Below are 19,471 nucleotides of genomic sequence, written 5' to 3'. Positions count from 1 at the left end.
TCGAAAGTTAGTTTTAATCCCTTTTTGTGTCAATTAACATTTAATTTCTAGGGTAAATTAGGGTATTATGGCCATACGAAAAAGATGGCCATAGGCCATAATTTCTCCAATAATTGATAAATGCATTTTTATAGTCGTTCTTAAAGATAATCAATATTTACAGTAGTTTATATAAGTACACTGTTCAAAATAACAATATTATAAATATTATCTAATACTTTTTCTTTCGACTATCTGCAAAGTTTTGCACGTGTCTGCTAAAAACTGTTATAATGTATAATAAATTACAGTTAAGCTGTCATAATCAACATTACATACACAATAAAGGTACGTAAATTGCAATGTGACCTATAATTAATACTTTTATTTAATACAATTTATTTGTAAATACTATGGCTATCTTTCTTTAATATCGTGGCCATCTTTTCCCTAAAAATCAGATAAGATGACCAATGCACTTTGTAATATTTTGATAAAATTAAAGTTCTGTTAAGTATTTTCTCTTTAATTTCGATAGTATTTGTTACTTTAAGTTTCAGTGAAAGTAATATCCCAAATATTGTTAAAAAGTAACAAGAATAAATGTATGTTTTTTGCATTTTAAAAAACTATGGCCATCATACCCGAGTTTACCCTATAAGAACGAGTAGTATCTAAAATGTTTTTTGAGAATCGTTTTTTATACATTGCGTAACTAACTGTAAGTTCTGAATTTCGTGCAACTTTGAAAAAGTCACGATTCTGTATGCTCTCTGTTATAGTTTCAGTATCTTGGGTTACCTATATCTTGCGGTAGATGTTTCTAGGAAGTTGAAGCTTAGTGCATAAATAATTTATTGACTTTAAACGAGTGTGTCAGATTATTTGTCGGGCAGTGTTTCATCAGTGTTTAGTAGAAAGTCGACGACGCACTCGGCAAAGTCAGGACGAAGTTCGACCGATGGAGAGTCACGCGATGCTTGTACTTGTAAGCGAAGACAAAGCCATAGAAGAAGAAGAAGAAGAAGAAGAAGAAGAAGAAGAAGTGGTTGGGGATCTGAGTAAGGAAGAGACGAGAGTGAAGGCTTTCTTATCTGAATTTCAAGTACCATGCCGTGAGAGGAACATTCGCGTCTTCTCAGAGATTTGTGGTACAGCCTGTAAAACTTTCGTGATGCCATCGAGATTAATTAATGCACCGATTTAAGCGCGCTGTTATCTTCAAGAGATATATGCTGTACGTAAAATAAACACGCAGAGATAGAAAATAATACATCACAAACAGGATTGTTTTCTGACAAATATTAGATAATTCTGACAAATTATCTTTCCAATATATTTCCGATATATCCGTATAATACACTGATTCTTGAATCATACATTACATTTTATAACATCGAAACAAATGCATCAATATTTTATACGTCGACATATTCTAAAGAATACTTTTATTAACTAACGAAATCGCATCAGGATCGGTGCAGTTACTATTATTTATGGTGTTCAATAGCTCGTTTTATTTTCCCCAATAATTCGCGATCATTTAGTTGGTGGTGCACGTTTCCCTGAGACGATCAACTATTCTACGTCGTGCGAGCGCAACGATATAGTCTCTTATCTCAATTTCTAGCGGACTACAGAATGTAAGAAGTATGTTTCCTAACGGTGGTGGTAAGCCAGTTGTAGGAAACTTTCACGATATCGTCGAGAGCTAATTAATGCGCGTTGTAAGAGGGAGCAATTACCGAGTTGGTCCCATTTAATTTCGGAGGCAGAATAATTTCGAGGCTCGCTTAAGGTGGAAGTGGGTCGCGGAATGGGACATTAGCATACGATCGTGTATGCGACATCGCGTTAGTTTTTTTATCTCGCTCTTCAGAAGAAGTCACGTCTCGCTCTCCTCGGCTTTCTACTGGTATTTCTGCACGATTGCGCCGCACAAACGCTGTCCTACGTTATAAATGTTGCTACTGCATAATGTAATTTACCATCGACATCGTTTAGGACGAGTTTATGAAAGAGCTTTACTTTACGATGATATTGTTAATGGTGCTTCACGTTTTACTCATTGCTGCATCGCGGATTCACGTTTAGCTGCATGTATTGTTAAAGCGCAATCGACCTCCAGTAGAATGGTAAATTAATTAACATGAAATCTAAGTGCGATGCTATAATACGCTTGTAATGTGTACCTACATATATCTCCTTATATTATATAAATTAATTGCGGTATTAACATCTCCAAGCTAAACAATTTAGTATTTCAGTTACAACTTTTGTCTTTAATTGTGCAATTTTAACATAATTAAAATTGTAAAATTACAAAAAGAATTATTCATTTGTCTTGATATTTTTATTTACAAAATTAATGTTAATATTTCTGTTGGTAATAATAGAATTCCACTATGCAAGAAAAAAACAAGAAGTAATCCAAAAAGAAGTAAACTTAAATTTATTTTTCATTGAGAAAGCTTTTTAAAACAATTTATCATGTTGAAAAGCTTTGTATTCTGTTGAGATCTTACTTTTGCGTGCGGCTTGAGTTCGAATTTTCGGAAAATCCGGAGAGCGCGAGCGGCTTAGTGATCCTTCGCATAGAAACTTGAATGAACACGTAGGATTTTCGAACAGAGATCGTAATCTGCGGGTAGTGGGTTTCGGTAGTATGGTATAGTCGTAGTTAGTATATACACAGAGAAAAGAAAAAGAGAGAAAGGGAGTGAGTGAGTGGCTGAGTGAGAGAGAGAGAGAAGGGGGGAGGGAAGAGAGGTAGAACACGCAAACACGTTGAAAGCAAATAAAGACGAGCATCGAGACTAGATACACCTGTATTGGTGTTACGAGGAGCTAAGTTATATCATTTCGCAAAGTTGAACGCGCTAGCATGGCTTTACTTAAGCCCTCCTCTGGTTGCAATAACGAGTTTAACGCGCGGCTGTTGTACTACGATTATCTGTCTTACGATCCGATCGAATAATTAGCTCAAAAACTACCACTTAACCCAAACCCTTCTCGTCTCTTAGATATTCAAAAAGATAAAAAATAAAAGTACATCCCTTATATTATCACCCAAAATTTCTTCTCCTAAATGTTATTTCAGAAAATGTTAAAAAAGTATATTTAATTAAAATAAAGTGTGTATACATAACACTGATAAAGATTAAATGGAATTAAAAAATGTATTAAATTAATATATAAAATGAGAGCAATTTTTCAAGTCAAAATTTTAAATATTTAAAAAGTAATTAAGTTCGAAATTACATGCAAGTAAAATATTTTGTCATAAAACGTTAAATTAGATATATTTGTTAGATATATTTGATCATGATTATAAATGATTTTTAATTATTTTTCAAATAATGTGTTTATGTGATATTAAATCTCTAATTTAACTACCGTGTCGTTAAAGCAATTATATTATATTACAATAGCCTTTAATTATATTAAAATAGATTGATGCATATCGCAATGTAAGTAAAATAAACTTATGTATCACTTGAGAACATACCTTGTCGCGAAAATTCAATCGGAAAGGAATTTCTGTCAGATTGTTTTTATTACTTTCTGTACTTTAACTTTGTGCAATTTATAAAATTATGCATTGATGGATTTCGTGGTATTTCTGACATTTTTTAATATTCTACATCGCAATGCGCGGGAACAATGAGAGTGCCAGTACAATGCGAAAAATTGCGTATAAAAATGAATTCAGTAAAATACCATTCCACTTTGTATATTATAGTCGTGATTACTCTGTGTGTTTGGGGTACTGGCTTTTTATAGTATAAATACCTTTGTAATAAACGTATGTTAATATACAGTATATACATTCTAAAATAAACAAATTAAATTAAATTGTATAAAGAAAAAGAAAAACAATTGTACCTTATGATCTTCACAATTCATCTCGAAATTATTTTTTTATTAATTACTTAATTTATTAATCACTTAATTTATATTTTGCAAATTTTCATTTAATATGAAGAAATGAAGAAACGAAATCAGCCCTCATAAATATTGCGCACATATTTCCATTTTTAAATTAACTTATAATTTTGCATACACATAGCAACTATATTTTATACATTAATAAATATTTCGAGAAAATAAAGACCTCGATATAGAAAATATAATAAACAGCACCAGGACGTAATTTACCACAATTTCAAATCAATATTTCGCAGGAAGGACAGATATGGGAATTTTCAAAGATATAGTGAATTATAAAGATATTGTATAGTGAGTTATGTAAAATTATAAAGATTATATTACATATTACGCAAATTTTTTTTAAATTTTAAGATATGACCTTTAGTTTATTGGATTATAAATAAAAATGTTATATTAAAACGTTAGACATAACTTGAATTTAAAAGTATTATAGAAATAAATATGAATAACAAGAAACTTTAAATTCTTCTTTCTTTTATGAAAGTGATGTTTGAAATTAGTATAAAGAATTAAATCGAAATCACTAAATATTATGAGAACAACATGCAATTTTCTTTGAAATGAGAATAATGTAACACGTTAAGTTTTACAAATGTTTACCTTGTTTTATACTATTTAATTCAGCGTTTAAATAGTTGGAAAATCACATAAAATAACGAAGGCAATCGCTTTGTGTAAATAAACACAAATATGTGCGTAATTCCACGAACAATTCAGCTAGATATAAAACATGTTGCATTCAATCCTATGTAGTTTAGATTGTCGAGAAATGCGGGTCTGTTTCGTCATTGTTCGACATTTCAAAAACTATTTTATTAGGTAATTCGATAAATAGAGAAAATAGCACATTCGATAGATTGATACGAACAATAATACGTGCGATTTTAAATTGGTAAATTTTCCAAACGAATTAGGAATTAGAGCACACTTGGGACCTTTCGGATGGATGAACGGTATGAATGCTAAAATATTTTCTTTTTCGATTTACCTCTGTTCCAATCTTTTCGCTACACAGTTCTCGTTCTCTCTGCGACGCATTTCTTAATAAATGAACCACTTTAATCTCACGCTCGAGGCTTGTAACTCACCTCGTTGATAAAACAAGATAATAATCAATATTACGCGAATTTATATACTTATACATTATACTTATATATTTATACATTTTCCATACAATTTTTTAGTTCAAAGTCATTTGATATGTTTATCATTAACTTTAATTCTTTATAGTTGCAAAAATATGCTAAAAACAATTTTTATTAATATTTTAATTATGTAAAATAAATTTTTATTTACATAAAAATTGTTTCACGTTTTTTCCGCAAATGTAAACCAATTTAATTTTACATTATAAGCATATTTCCAAACAGCACAAAGTCTAAAATTGTGACATAAGACGTTTTTAAGTCTTTTAGATGCAAAAAAACGTCTTATAACCCGGCTTTAGACATTTTTTGTTATCTGAGTTAATAATTTATGCATAGAAAGATCCAATGTTGATGCGTACATCCTAAACATACAATAAAAATTACGGTGATGTCATTGATCATGATCGTCTGTTTGCTCGGTGCGGTCGATGAGGCCAGGATACTGGCGGTATTTCCCTTGCATGATGTGAAGAGTCACTACAACGTGTACAAACCGTTGCTGAAGAGACTCAATGCGAGAGGTTAGGTTACGAGATTGTCACAGTGACGCACTTCTCTCGGAGAATTTGCTTGGTCAACTTCACCAACGTGGACCTTTGGTTCACTTTATCGAATCGAATCAATACTCTACCATTAATGTCCCGACTTAGCAAGGTTTTCTAGAACTAACGGTCCGTACAGATTTTCATGAATCTATATTGAGCCATGAAATGAAGAAGATTATCGATATGAAAGAACACTTTGATTTACTAGCGATCAAAATTTTTGCTACCGAGCTTTGCTTTTTGGATATCGCCCAAGCTTTAAATGTATCTAAAATAGTAAGTGCTGTCAGCTATGTTGGATTATCGTGGTTGAACGAGATCTTAGGAATCTTGAGAATTCAAGCTACATCCCTAACATCTTCAGCTCATATACCGGGTAATGAATTTACTTGAAAGGACGATTAATATGGTACTTCTACTGATCGTCAAGCTGGTTATTAGGTTGGGAAGCAGATGCACGCAATTTATCCTCAAAATTGTTAGGAATTAATTAATGTCTATTGATATCGATATTACTATTTTTATCAACTAAAGTATGCGCCACATAGATGCTCGAAATTCCATTTAGTGCTATCAGAATTATGAGATTAATAAGTATCTACTTTACAGATAAATGCGTTATCGAAATAATTTCGTATAATGATGTACGTCTTCGCTGTAATTTAACTTACTAAGTATATATATATATATATATATATATAATAAAAATAGAATTGAATTGATTATCGTAATAAAGCCATGCGCTGAATTTTAAAATACTGCCTATTAAAAATAGCATCGGCCTACGTCACATGATCGATGTCAGCTGAAAGTTAATCGCAAGTTAACTTAAATCCAGAATACATTCCGATTAGCCGAGTTATAACACCGCAAGAAAATACTTTTTCGCACGATTTGTCAGACTTTGATGCTTTCCAGTTCAGGATATCATTGATCCCGACGAGCAGTCATCCGGTCGTAAGTGTGGCACGTTCTCTGACGTCAGGAGTTAAGGAAATCGGAGGTATTCATATTCCGATATCGGGCCACTGCCCATAGATCTCCAGGATTATCTGGACTCTCAGAGCAGAAATGGTGTTATTTACTTTAGTCTGGGATCGCAAATAGACACGTCCACTATACCGAACCAGGTGTTTGCCGCCCTTTACCGAGCATTCGAGCAAGTACCGCAGCAAATACTGTGGACGTGCGCCAAAGAGAGAATGCCTCCGCTACCGGGAAACGTTAAGTGCATTGGGTGGACGCCACGGCTCTCCGTATTGTGTACGTATAGCTTTTTTTGTTTCTGCGAGGGATTAAACGTCGCGAAAGAAGCTTATCCACGAAGGTCACGAAAAGAGCACTCTCTCCTACTATAGCATAAACCAAGGAAGGTTCTTGATAATGGAGTGGATGTCGATAGAAAGAGTTTTCAAGTGTTCTGATTTCGTTTTCTTTTTCTTATCGTGTACGTTTCTTTGAAATCTACGAAAAAATAAAACATTATATCGATTAATTTGACATTATGATGGACTCAAATTTGACTTTAGCGCAGTCTTAAAAGATATCACAAAAGACACACATTCTAGTTTATCGTCTCTTTGACATTTTAAAAATTTCATGTAAAATGTAGATATTATAATATATTTATTATGAGATAATTCTTTATATCAACTATTAATTTTTCTTATTATAGAGTTATCATAAATTTTGCCATAAAAAATGATTGGCGAAATAAAAACATTTAGATATATTGCAACATTTTTTATTAATTATAAATATTTAAATCTAATTATAAGATAGCGGTTGATTAGAAATTGCACAATTTTTAGTAGAGTTATACTAATTTACACGGAGATTTTCTTTATTCATTTAGATTTTATAATAAGATCGCTCTTTTCAGCCCTTCGTCGATTGCGTTATTGACAGCGTGGTATTTGGTAGCAGTGAATCCCCACATTCATATATACGCAAAGAGAATAATGCGTATTTCCGTACCATCGGGCAAATCATTTATTTATTACGATATTATTATCCGGCGATCGCATAAAACCCATTCGAACTTTGCATTATCGTTAAATAATCCGCAGGTCAATTTGCACGAATATTGAACGGCTTTTAATGCCTATTACAAATTTACCGTTTGTTCTTGTTAAAGTAGCACGACGCGTCTATCAAGATACGCGAGATAAATCCTATAGTCGAAATCAGAAAAGAAAAACAATCGGTTTTAAACTGATTAAAAAATACACATGCAAGGCACAATGCTCGTATTTCAGAATCATCCAGTATGAAATATTTTCTACATGTACCTAAGTATTTATGCGCATATTCTCTTATCTCGAATCGGGGAAAATATTTAATGAGTGTCGCGTGATTTTAGATAGCAATTATACAACTTTATTTCTCGACCTTTTGTGATTTGATAGAGATAATCAATTGCTTTAGAAATGCAACGGGTAAAAATAATTGCATCTGTATCCATAGCATATATATATATATCGTCTGTACAATTCATACGATCTATATTCAAGCGCAGAAACACATGATTCTCGTTTTGCTTTTCAAAATTTTTTTGTGAGAGTGCCGTTCGCATATATACCTGAAGGGAACAAATTATTTTCAGGTATTCAGTCGTTTTTCCTCTAAACCACTGCCGCGTGACCAACGCTTTTCATGGAATTCCATTTTCGCTATATTATGCAATCAACCTCGTTATCCTTATTATGTCGTTTTATCCGTTATTACAGCTTCATTTTTGCGCTTAAATTTTAAATGCGCTATCCAAGAGTCATTGCCACTTGTAATGTTCTCCGCTTTGAGATAAAAAATTGAAGAAAACTATTAAAATTTTAATTAGTTATAAACTGATATTAAGTATGAAGTTTCATTTGGAGAAGTAAAATGGATATAAAAAAATTAAAATTCAAACAAAAAAGAGGATGTTGAAATTAAAAGAGAGAGTGCAAGTAATTCTCTTTTCTAAAAATCAAATTCAATCCTTATTTGTTTAATTTCTTCGTAATGTAATGTATCAAAATTTAAGTGGATGTCATATTCTCTTCTAGAACTAAATAATATTATTATTATTTAGTTTTAGAATTTTTAATAATTTACAATAGTTTTAAATGTAAAAATCTCTGGAATTTTCTAATTCTAGAACTAAATAATATTATTATTATTATTTAGTTTTAGAGAATTAAGATTTTTTTTTAAATTCCAGAGATTTTTATATTTAAAACTTTTGTAAATTATTAAAAATTCTAGAACTAAATAATAATAATATTATTTAGTTCTAGAATTTTTAAAACAAAAGTTTTAAGTATAAAAATTCTAGAACTAAATAATAATAATATTATTTAGTTTTAGAATTAAGAATCTTTTTTAAATTCCAGAGATTTTTATATTTAAAACTTTTGTAAATTATTAAAAATTCTTGTAATTTTATAATACATGTGGTATTATCTGTGCACACCGATTGTTAAAAATCTTCTGATAAATTGTAAAAGAAGAAAAAAGTTATCGACACCGCGGACACCTATCGAAACCATCTGCTTCAATGAGTAGACAGGACCTATCAAGCATCTGTTGCAACAAGTTCTTAGAAGTCCGTCGGTAATTGTCAGATGAACGACCGTAATCTCAGATTAATTGAACCTCTTCCTCGTTACTGGAAATCCTGATATAACTTAACATAGCTCGACAAAGACTAAAGACAGCTGAGACGCGGCTTTTTACACAGTAGAAAGACGATGACGGTAAAATTAAGTTTCTACAAGTTCAAAGTACAAAAGGTTTTAGTCTATTTTATCTTCGTAAAATGGAATTATAATAAGATTCTCTTTATTTACTTGCAATTATAACAAATAAATTATATCTTCAAAAAACCACGATTTGAATATTATTACATTCGATAGGAGAAGTGGATATTTTATATCATTAGAGAGCAATACATTCGTTCGATTCATCAGTTGAATTTTTTTGAGCCGATCTATGCGTCCGCAATGCATCTGTCATTTTTAGTTTTTATCCCAAACATATAACTGCCCCGAGTGAAGCGGAATAGTGCAACTGACAAAAATATCAGAACGCGATTTATTCATTCTTTTGCACGCGGATATTATTAAACGAGCCGTCATGCCATTGTATTTGCTGGAGTAACTACGCAACCGTGTGACATGAGGTTTTAAACAGATGCGTTTAGTACAATAATTAAATAAATTTCCACAATAACATTTATTTTTGTATGAAAACGGACTCATCGAAAATGAGGTACATGTATTTACAAAAAAGATTTATTACCTTTTTTTTGAAGCAGCCAATTTAATTGAGATAAATTGCATCGTTATTTTAACATTTACAACGACCCTTTGTTTTATGTTTAATATGAGTTATTCTACAAAACACACGGCAAATGGCTTAAGCATAACCGAGTGTGTACACTCGTACATACCCGGTTTCAGCAACACAATAGTGCCACGCCGTTACATTAATTGTAAGAGTCATCTTATACTACGGAAAGAAGCTTTTGCATATTCTAGCCTTATATCACTCACACGCTTTATTATAAATGTGCAGGTGGCACAGAGAGCCAAAACAGGAAACCGGAAAAGCCAAGCGAGCGCGCTTGGCTCTCGTAGGGAGAATAAAAGCGCAGTATAAATTGGGGTAAAGCCGTTGGCTCCTTTGTGCCTTCTGTGAATGCAATTCAATAAAGTGTTTAGAGCGAAAGCAGCACAAAAGAAGTCTGGCGATAAATGACAATTTGCTGAAGTTGGCAATTACGGTGAAGTACGCTGCTGCTGAAAGGTGGGCTTAATGGAAAGTTGTTAGGAAGTAGGCAACAATAGAAGATAGACTGATAGAGAGACGTCAGAGTATGAACTCCTCTATGATTTTTTCCAGAATAATTTGCATGGTCAAGTGCTTGCTAGAGAAAGTGACTTCTACAATTTTACACTAAAATAACAAATTCCTCTTAAATCCAATTTATTCTTGTTACATTATTCAAGCTCTGTCCGATCTAAATGATTTATCGTTTTTGTAAACCGGTTGTGTATAAGTTAGATTTATCAAGTTAAGATTTCTCGCGCGCGTTGATGCTAAAATACTAGCTTCAATTTTCAGGCACTAATACGAAAAGCGCGTATCTGGCGCAGTACCATTTTTAATTTAAACAATAATTTAAAGAATGTTCAGTAATCTTTGTAATTATTTTAATAAGCTTGATAAAACTTAATTTAAGTTTAAATTTAACGAACGGATATCTGATGAAACATTGGAAAATTAAAAATTACCACAATACGCGTTTCCAATTATTAATATTTTAATGTACGTATTGTGTGCGCATTGTAATATTTTAAACGAGACTTTACATTGGATAACAATATCGGTTTCTAGTTCGTTGAATTATCTTTAACGAGCATTTCGAGAGAAATAGTTTTCGCATTGTTCCCTTACAGAATATTTTCGTGCAAAACTAATAACAACCGTGAAAGTTCTTGATTAGTTATAGCAAATCTAATGAACTGACATCGCCGATTTGCGACACATCGTTGAATTTTCATTATCTGTAAACTGACAATAATATTGAATAAATGTCGATATAATATCACGTGCTGAATGACAGCGTATCCGTTTGCGGAGAGGCTTCCTTCCGTGCTCGTTCCATGGCATTTCTTTTTTTTCATCGTCTCGTCGCGAGCAGAAATGGGACAGAACGGTTGTTGTGCATCTAATGAGCCTCTTGTTGCTATCAGACGAGAGTGCGGATGAGTATACCTATTTAGTCTCACGTCAAGTAGCGAGATTCTTGAGTGCGCACTCCTGTGTCGAGAGAAACCGACAACTATGTATCACTTTTTCCACAAAGAAAGACATGTTGTATCACATTTCTGTCTAACTGCAACTAAAATTCATTTGCACTAGTTCTTGAAATAATCACATTTCAATAAATCAATTGTAATTGATGTTATTATACTTGATATCGTCTTTTATATTGCTTCGCAAACGAAACCAGACACAACAGGAACAATGTCTTAGATTATTGTAATGTTCATTAAGTTTCCTTACAATTATCAATACATATAGACTGTTCTATTTCATGCGCACGTGTGTGTGTGTATATGGTATGTCATTGTTACGAATTCCTTTTATGTATGCTTCATATTGAATTTACGTATCGAACTGTGCGCATAGTATGCACTACGTATGTGACAGCTTTCTGTCTATATCGCTTGAAGTTTCGCTCGCTTCTGCTTGAATAGGCAACGATCGAGCGGATCCGTGAAAGGCAAATACGCAAAATATAGGTTACATATCGCTTCGTTGCGCTTTTATGCTCTTCGAACATGAGGTCGCAAATATCGAGTCCTTTTTTAAGACATGGGCATCTACCCATACGAGAGGTGAATTGTTATCGACGTCTCTTCCAGTTTGCGTCCTCGTCAAACTCCTCGTCGAATCTTTTTTTCAGGATGATTGCTCGTACGTTTGGCAAGTTTCCGCCGCGGAACGTTGTGAGTGGGTGAGGAACACTGAAGACTGCTATTCAGATTCGGTGATTCAGTACACGGTACTGTTATTCTGCTACTTCAGATCCGAAAACATGGCACTGTTTGTTGGCGGCTTGGCTCTTATACTTTTTTGGTTACTTTATTTATTCTTGATCTTGGGGACTACAGCAGATAATTTGTAAGTTGATTTATTTTGTAAATTGATCTATTTGTAGATCATTTATTATTCGAATTTCCGCATATCTCTCTCTATCATAAATTCTCTATCAAATTTTCTTGTATATTATTCGTCATAACGTGTATTTTTGTAAAAAACGAAATAGGTAAACAAGTAGTAAATAAACATAAAATATATTTAAATGTAGGCATTTGTAAAATTGTAAATTTTTTAAAATAATGCTCAACCACGAGTGCGAATTATGAGACGTAAAAGCGAGTAACAATAAAATCGCATCTTTTCTTGGTACCGAAATTGAGAACTTTGGCCAAGTTCAATCTCGATGAAAACGTGTTACCGTCTACCGAATATAGATGATTACATAACTACAACGAATTTTGACTTCTGGCAACTAACCAAGCCAATAACCGAAAGATTCATGTTTTCCCGTATTTCAAACGTCTACGTTCTATGGAGCGGTTTCTTACAAAATGATAAACGAAAGTTTCTCTATTCTTTCGAGTTATACAAATATAGGGAAAATGGCAAATTGCCATGTTTGTAGAATCGCATCCAATAACAAAGTTTTGGAATCTTGAAAACCATAATTTTCTAGTTGTATTTAAACACTTAAGTATCGTTATTGTCGTAAAAATTATAGCTTTTATTTCATGTTTTTAATTTGTTAAATTATATGAGAACATGTACAAAAATTTATTATAATAATATATTGTCAGTAAGATCAACATAACGTAATATAAAATACAAGCTATAAATTTATAACACGATTTACCAAACTATAAAGAACTCGATATTTCGATTACTCTTATGCTGGCAGCTTTTAAATCCCTAATATCTTTAAAAATTGCTAAGATTTTCGTAGTGTATTTATTTTGTTGCGTTTAATGATAAAAATATGACGGTTCTTATTATGTTATTAAATTTGCTGGAGTTCAGCTTTGATATGTGTAGTATAATAGTTAAAACTCAGTTAAGAGGGTAAATTTACTTTTCTGTAAATAACATACTCTCTGCATGCAGTAAAATAGCAAATGTTAAATGTATACAGGATTAGTTTAATAATGTATGCATTCAAAATGAGCGACTTTCAAATGTCACTTCCTTTTCAAGCTAATTGCTACACGTACTTTACGTTCCAAACGTTCCAAATAGAATTGTTATACACATAATACATATAATTTATACATATAATTACATGGAAATTGTCATTCAACATATAGATTTTAATGTTATGATCAAAAAATAAAATTTAACAAACGAAGAAATTACATATTACAGAAAAATATTTAATTAATAAATTTTATAAAAAATATATTACAATTATAAAAACAAGGAAAGTCCATTTTAATAATATTTAAATCGAAAATCTAATTTAACTTTCCAAGATTGTTCTTGGTCTTGTTAATCTATCAATAAATTCTTCATTATAGGATAAACTGAAATACTTTAGACATAAGTATTAGTAGCATAAATGATTCATTACGACGTTTTTATTCCAGTTTTTGTCCAGCATTGGCAGTAATAGCCAGTGTAATGCATCTATCGGATAGCATAGCAGGGGTGACAATATTGGCATTCGGAAACGGCGCGCCTGACATCTTCACGTCCCTCGTGTCGAGAGGCGACGAAGCGATAATAATGTTCACCGAATTAATCGGCGCAGGTGTCTTCGTGACCTCGATGATTGCCGGTTCTGTCGCGATAACTAAACCCTTTAAAGTTTCGCTCAGGTCTCTCATGAGAGATGCCTGTTTTTATATCGTTTCCGTATGCTGGATAAACTACGTGGTGTGGGATGAGATGGTTTACCTCTGGGAGGCTATAAGTACGTCTGCTATCTTTATTTGAATCCGATAAGCTAATATTGGTTGACTCTTTCTCACTCTTGCCGCCATATGCTACGATTCTGTATTTGCCATTTTGATACTAATCGATTATATCATACAACCACATTCATAAATGCGATAAAAATAAACGTAAATTATTTCTTTTTTCTTTGTCGTTTTCATCAATTTTTATAACTATTGACTTGCAATTGACAGAAGATTGTAACAAGCACAAACTTTACGGAAACAATGTTTTACACACAAAAAAGATATCGCAAAAAAAAATTATGTAGATATCTTTTTGTTTATACTGTTATAAGATGTTTCGATTATTATCTTATCAATTATTATCTCATGTAAGAGAAGGTATAGAGAAACACGATTAATTATTATTCGTACTTCATATTCGAATGCTAATGCTAGTAATTTATGCATGAATACCTGAATAGAATAAATATGATCTCGATCGTTCCATCCTATGTCAACTGAATAGATGATTAACTCATATTAGTAATAAGTTCCATAAACTTTACTTAAGCTAATCTTTACTATTAATAGATGAAAAAAATTGTTTACAATATAATATTATATTATTCAAATCAAACATTTAAATGCTAATTAAATGCTAAACAAAGTGATTAAATTGTGATATTGATTTTGTTAAAAATCGGAATAATTATAGAGTAGTATTTGGCAAAATTTATTGATATTTCACGTACCAAATTACGTCATGAGCGAGAAAGTTTATCTGCGGGAAGCCATAAGTGGTTCCATTCTAGAATAACGATAATTCTTCGGCGAATTTAATTAAGCTACGCCGCAGTCTCTCTCCACCACCTGCCTGAATGGGCTTGCAATCTGACTGTCGATGAATTTTTGCGGGATTCCGCGGGAAGGAGTTCGTTTCACCGGGAAAACAGGGATTATTGTTGCAGTGGATAAAGTCCATGGAAATAATCTTGCGCCCGAACAAAGCAGAATAGACGGAAGCTATTATTAAGCCTCGCATAAAGCTGCGTCGAATATCATGATTAATCTTTTTTTCATGTTGCACGACGCGATAGTAAATAGATAAACAGACAGAAATTTAATTTTTATTTATTTAAATCAGTGTTTCTCAAACTTTTTCAGACCACTACTTTTTTAATTCTCTATCAAATTATTTTTAATTTCCCGTACTTCTCAGATATATGTAATAATAAGATGATAAAATATATTACATACAATAAAAAATAAAAATAATTAACTATATATTTATCAATATTTTTTAAAAAATTACAAAATAAAAATTCCAATTATTTGCATAGTTATGCACAATATATATACGCATTCTTATTAATATAATATAAAAAATATTTTATTGAAAAAATCTATGTATATGTTTATATACTTAATGAACTTTGTTGGATAATAATATGTACAATCTCGTATCATCGCAATTTCGTTTTGTTGTCTTCTTATGCCAATTCTCTCTCCTAAATAAAATCAAAACAACTCCAAGAGAAGTGTCCATTTTGAAAAATACTGATCTAGCTTGATAATTCACTCGAGCAAAGCTAATTTTAATATATAATCAAATATAAATGACACGTAAAAAACTTTCGCTGTATCTATTTACTATTTGCTTCATTAAAAATTCTTAAAATGGATCCCTTTCCCGGCATTATTACTTTTCTGTTTTTATATTAAAAAGAAGGAGCAATTAAGATTTTTTTCTTTAATTAAAACATGAAAAGGTTGATATTATCAAGTTTTTTTGCGTAAATTATGTATGTGGATCATTCATTATTTTAGCGGTATGTGTAGGGAAATAACCTTGCGAGCCAAGCGACATTAATGCTTCTTAATGCTGATATATTTTAATTGCAGGTTTTATTCTGGTCTACATATTGTTCATTGTGGTGGTCGTGATAATGCAAGTATATGACACCAGAGAGGAGACTCTGAAAAGTACGTTGCGAAGAATTTCGATTCGCGTTACACGAAGAGTCTTTAGTCTTTACTTTTTATTTTAGACAGTAAAATTTCGAAAACTCGTAACTTTCAAAAAGTACACAAGTTTACATTTAACAATGTTTTCCTCGAATGTAAATAAAACTTTACTCTCTGCGGAAGTCTAATTCGCGAGGAGAGATATATTCCCGAGATACCTCTATACCCGAAATTTTATGATCAGTGTGCGTTCAAGAACTTCTATTTCTATTCTAAAACGAGAAATATCTCTCTTCATAACCCATGAATTCGCTGCAATGTGAAAAGGATGACTAGCTCCTTCCTTATCGCCTACAGAAAATTTTCACCATACTAAGTATCGATCTCCTTTCCCGAGAACATTCTTATGTACTTTCAGCCAGAATCCCAAGTGTGCCCGATCCAGACATCCTGCATACTTACTTGGCGAACAGAGACACAGGCGCCATTCCCAAGATTCCCGGTAGAAGCCGACCTTTTGGCTTACATGCCAAACTAGGTACGAAGCGTCGTTTTTACGACTCATCGCACATATCCTTACATCTTTAGTTCTTTTGAATTTTTCAACAGTTCGAATTTTTTTCCGGAACGATGCGTTTTTTTCCGCTTCGTATAAATAAAATGTTCTGACTTCTAGTAAAGTATTTTGATTTCTATTCGCATGTTTAAGATGTTGTCAATCATTTACAAGTAAAGCTTGAATTGTAAAATTAATTCTTTGCCAATTATTTTATAATTACTTTCACTGTATGCATTTGCATGTTTAGCTTATAGTTTGTAATCAAATATGTGTAATAAATATTTTTGATATATAAGAATGTAAGTAAATCTTTGATATTTGTTCTATTTTTTTTGTTTAAAATCAAAAATTTTGAGTATTGTGGATTTAGTTTGTTCTTGTTTTGAAATTTTCATATATGATTTAATTTCAATATTTCTTTGTACTCATATATATTTGTATGGACTAGATATCGCAATCGCTACGGAGTTAGAGAGAGCCAAGATACGAAGTGGTTCCGTTCAGTTAAGCCCGGAAATTAGTGACTATGTTTCCGACCGACCGAGAGGTCTTTTCAAAGAATTTTTGTATGATGTCAATCCAATCAGCAAAGAAGATTGGAAGAAATCGGGAATATTGTTTAAGATTGTCTTGATTGTACGTTCACCCGTCATGCTACTGTTACAGCTGTTTATACCTGTCGTAAATCCTACCGTTGAAAAAGAAGGCTGGTCAAAGCTACTAAATTGCTTCCAGTTATGTGTAACACCTACGATAGCACTATTTTTATTAAATGGTTAGTTTCATTCATTTATACTGCTCGTAACAATATAATACATAGATAATTATAAATCATGTATATTAATAATAAGCTATTTAAGATAATTAAATTATAAACTTAAATGCTTTTTAACTTGATAATCATGTAGGTATTTCTTGAAAAGTTATTTAAAACAGAAGATAAAAAGATATAACCGGAATTAATTTTTTTATTAAAATATTAAAGGTTTTACTTATTGCTTTTTAATATTTCTTCCATGCATTCTCTTCTTGTGAATAATTTCCCATGATATTACAAAAATATTCTCCGTAATATCTTTCATTGCAAAACGATAGATGTGAAATCCAGATGAGCAGTCAATAATGCATAATCGTTGTATCGACACTTGACGTGGTATAACAGCCGGTACCACTCAACTTCAATTTCATTTTAACTGTTTTATTGCAGTTTGGCAAACGACTTTTGGCAATTTGCCGGTGATGCCGTTATTCCTCGTTGTCGGTTCCATAATTGGTGTAATTGTATTTCTAACGACGCACGTAGATCGTGTTCCAAAATTTCATAATGTGAGTACTTTTCTTTCCTCTTGCGCATATGGTATAGGAATTTTTTAAGCATCTACTATACATTCCAAAATACGAAAAATCCATATTCGACAGTTTATTAATAGCCAAATGTGTTGAGAATTAATAATATTCCAGATATTTGCATTTTTCGGATTTTTGGCTGCCATGTTGACAGTTTATTTAGTGGCCGGAGAAGTCATGGCGGTACTCCAATGCATAGGATACGCATGCAGTATATCTGACGCCATGCTAGGAATCACTTTTCTTGCGTGGGGAAACAGCATCGGAGGTGAGCAACATGAAAAATGTTTCTTTTTTTTTTTTAAGTTAAAGGAATGTATACGGTAACCAAAAATATAGTCGACAAGATTGTACCTTCTTGAATTAACTTTTCAAATGCGATATAAGAAACAATATAACATAATTATTGTAATAATCATGATGTAATGACATTTTCCGATAATTATATCTCTTTAAAGTTTCCAATTAATGTTTCATTCGTTAATGATATTCTGTGTTCAAAATATTTATATCAGCTAAATCACTGCTTAGACCTAATAGCGAACGTCGCTATAACCAGACGGGGATTTCCACGCATGGGATATGCAGCTTGTTTCGGCGGGCCAATGTTTAACACTCTCCTGGGACTTGGGCTGACTTATGGCATCGCTGCAGCCACTGATCCTGAACAACAGACCAAGATTAGGATCAGCGATATGGCACCCGGCTGCCTAGCTTTTCTCCTGTGCTCACTAGTAGCTACTATAATTTACCTGAACATCACGGGATCTACCGCGCGTTGCTCTTACGGCGGTCTCTTATATTCAATCTACTTTGCTTTCATTCTCATACAATTTTTAAGCGAATTCCACGTTATACATCCACTTGGCACTGATCACAGACCTGATGTATAAGACTACTACTATTTACAGCATTTAACGTATTGCGTTTTATATGTAGTTATATCGTTATGTATATAAATGTAAAATAATAAAAGGTCCATTTGCAATTAGTTCAGAATCATCCCCTATTTTCCTCTATTTTCGCAACGTTAGTGTTGCAGGATAAGATGAAAGAGTAAAAAGAGCAAGAGTAAAGAGTAAAAAATATGGAAAAGCGCATCTCTCATGAATTATGTTAAATGAGTCAAGATTATATGGATAAGAGGAAAGATGCATTTTTAACATGGAGCGGAAGGCAAGCTTCGTAGGAAAACGTTCGGGCATCGGATATATACGCGAAGGAAAAGACGGGCCGGCGAGCGACGTCAGGTCGTTTTTAGACATTTCCCTAGAGAGAACGAGGTGTCCCGTTTCCGACCGAAACCGGTTAGTATGGCCACCATAACGCCGAAACGGAAACCACAAGTCATGAGGCGGTTAGGAGTCTTGGTACGCGTCAGTTTTAAATTTTACATTGCGCCGTATATCATGGTAACCTCGAGTGCTACACAGACCTTCGTAATTGAATCCGTTATTAGGTGAGGGACATAGTTCCTATGTGCAAACATTTCTTACACAACGTTTTCTCATT

The 19,471-nt window shown here is 32.5% G+C and overlaps 2 protein-coding genes across 2 annotated transcripts; both read left to right on the top strand.

Moving 5' to 3' along the window:
• The first annotated feature begins 940 nt into the window (after positions 1 to 940).
• LOC108759635 (UDP-glucuronosyltransferase 1-8) lies at positions 941 to 10,242 on the top strand. The gene is given in 10 exon segments (XM_083287351.1): positions 941 to 1,130; positions 5,456 to 5,601; positions 5,604 to 5,709; positions 5,712 to 5,939; positions 5,942 to 5,998; positions 6,001 to 6,064; positions 6,462 to 6,504; positions 6,506 to 6,644; positions 6,647 to 6,886; positions 10,181 to 10,242. Coding segments are annotated over 10 exon segments (1,275 nt in total).
• Positions 10,243 to 11,909: 1,667 nt separating this feature from the next.
• Positions 11,910 to 18,852, top strand: LOC108759634 (sodium/potassium/calcium exchanger 6, mitochondrial). Its single transcript, XM_018505134.1, has 9 exons — positions 11,910 to 12,009; positions 12,078 to 12,295; positions 13,795 to 14,120; positions 15,991 to 16,071; positions 16,472 to 16,591; positions 17,061 to 17,387; positions 17,820 to 17,938; positions 18,074 to 18,227; positions 18,491 to 18,852. Exons 1-9 carry the CDS (start codon positions 11,953 to 11,955, stop codon positions 18,850 to 18,852), a joined length of 1,764 nt encoding a protein of 587 aa, XP_018360636.1. The 5' UTR covers positions 11,910 to 11,952.
• The last annotated feature ends 619 nt before the right edge of the window (positions 18,853 to 19,471 follow it).

Source organism: Trachymyrmex cornetzi, unplaced genomic scaffold, assembly GCF_001594075.2.
Source record: "Trachymyrmex cornetzi isolate Tcor2-1 unplaced genomic scaffold, Tcor1.1 scaffold20, whole genome shotgun sequence".
NCBI classification, from domain to species: Eukaryota; Metazoa; Arthropoda; class Insecta; order Hymenoptera; family Formicidae; genus Trachymyrmex; species Trachymyrmex cornetzi.
Note: the sequence above shows the minus strand (reverse complement) of the source record. Positions and strands in the feature narration are given on the sequence as shown.

Coding starts and splice junctions, on each gene's coding strand:
- LOC108759634 (XM_018505134.1), top strand. CDS start 11,953: ATGAGGTCGCAAATATCGAGTCCTTTTTTAAGACATGGGCATCTACCC. Junction 12,296..13,794: donor GGGACTACAGCAGATAATTT/GTAAGTTGATTT, acceptor TTTTTATTCCAG/TTTTTGTCCAGCATTGGCAG. Junction 18,228..18,490: donor GTGGGGAAACAGCATCGGAG/GTGAGCAACATG, acceptor ATCACTGCTTAG/ACCTAATAGCGAACGTCGCT.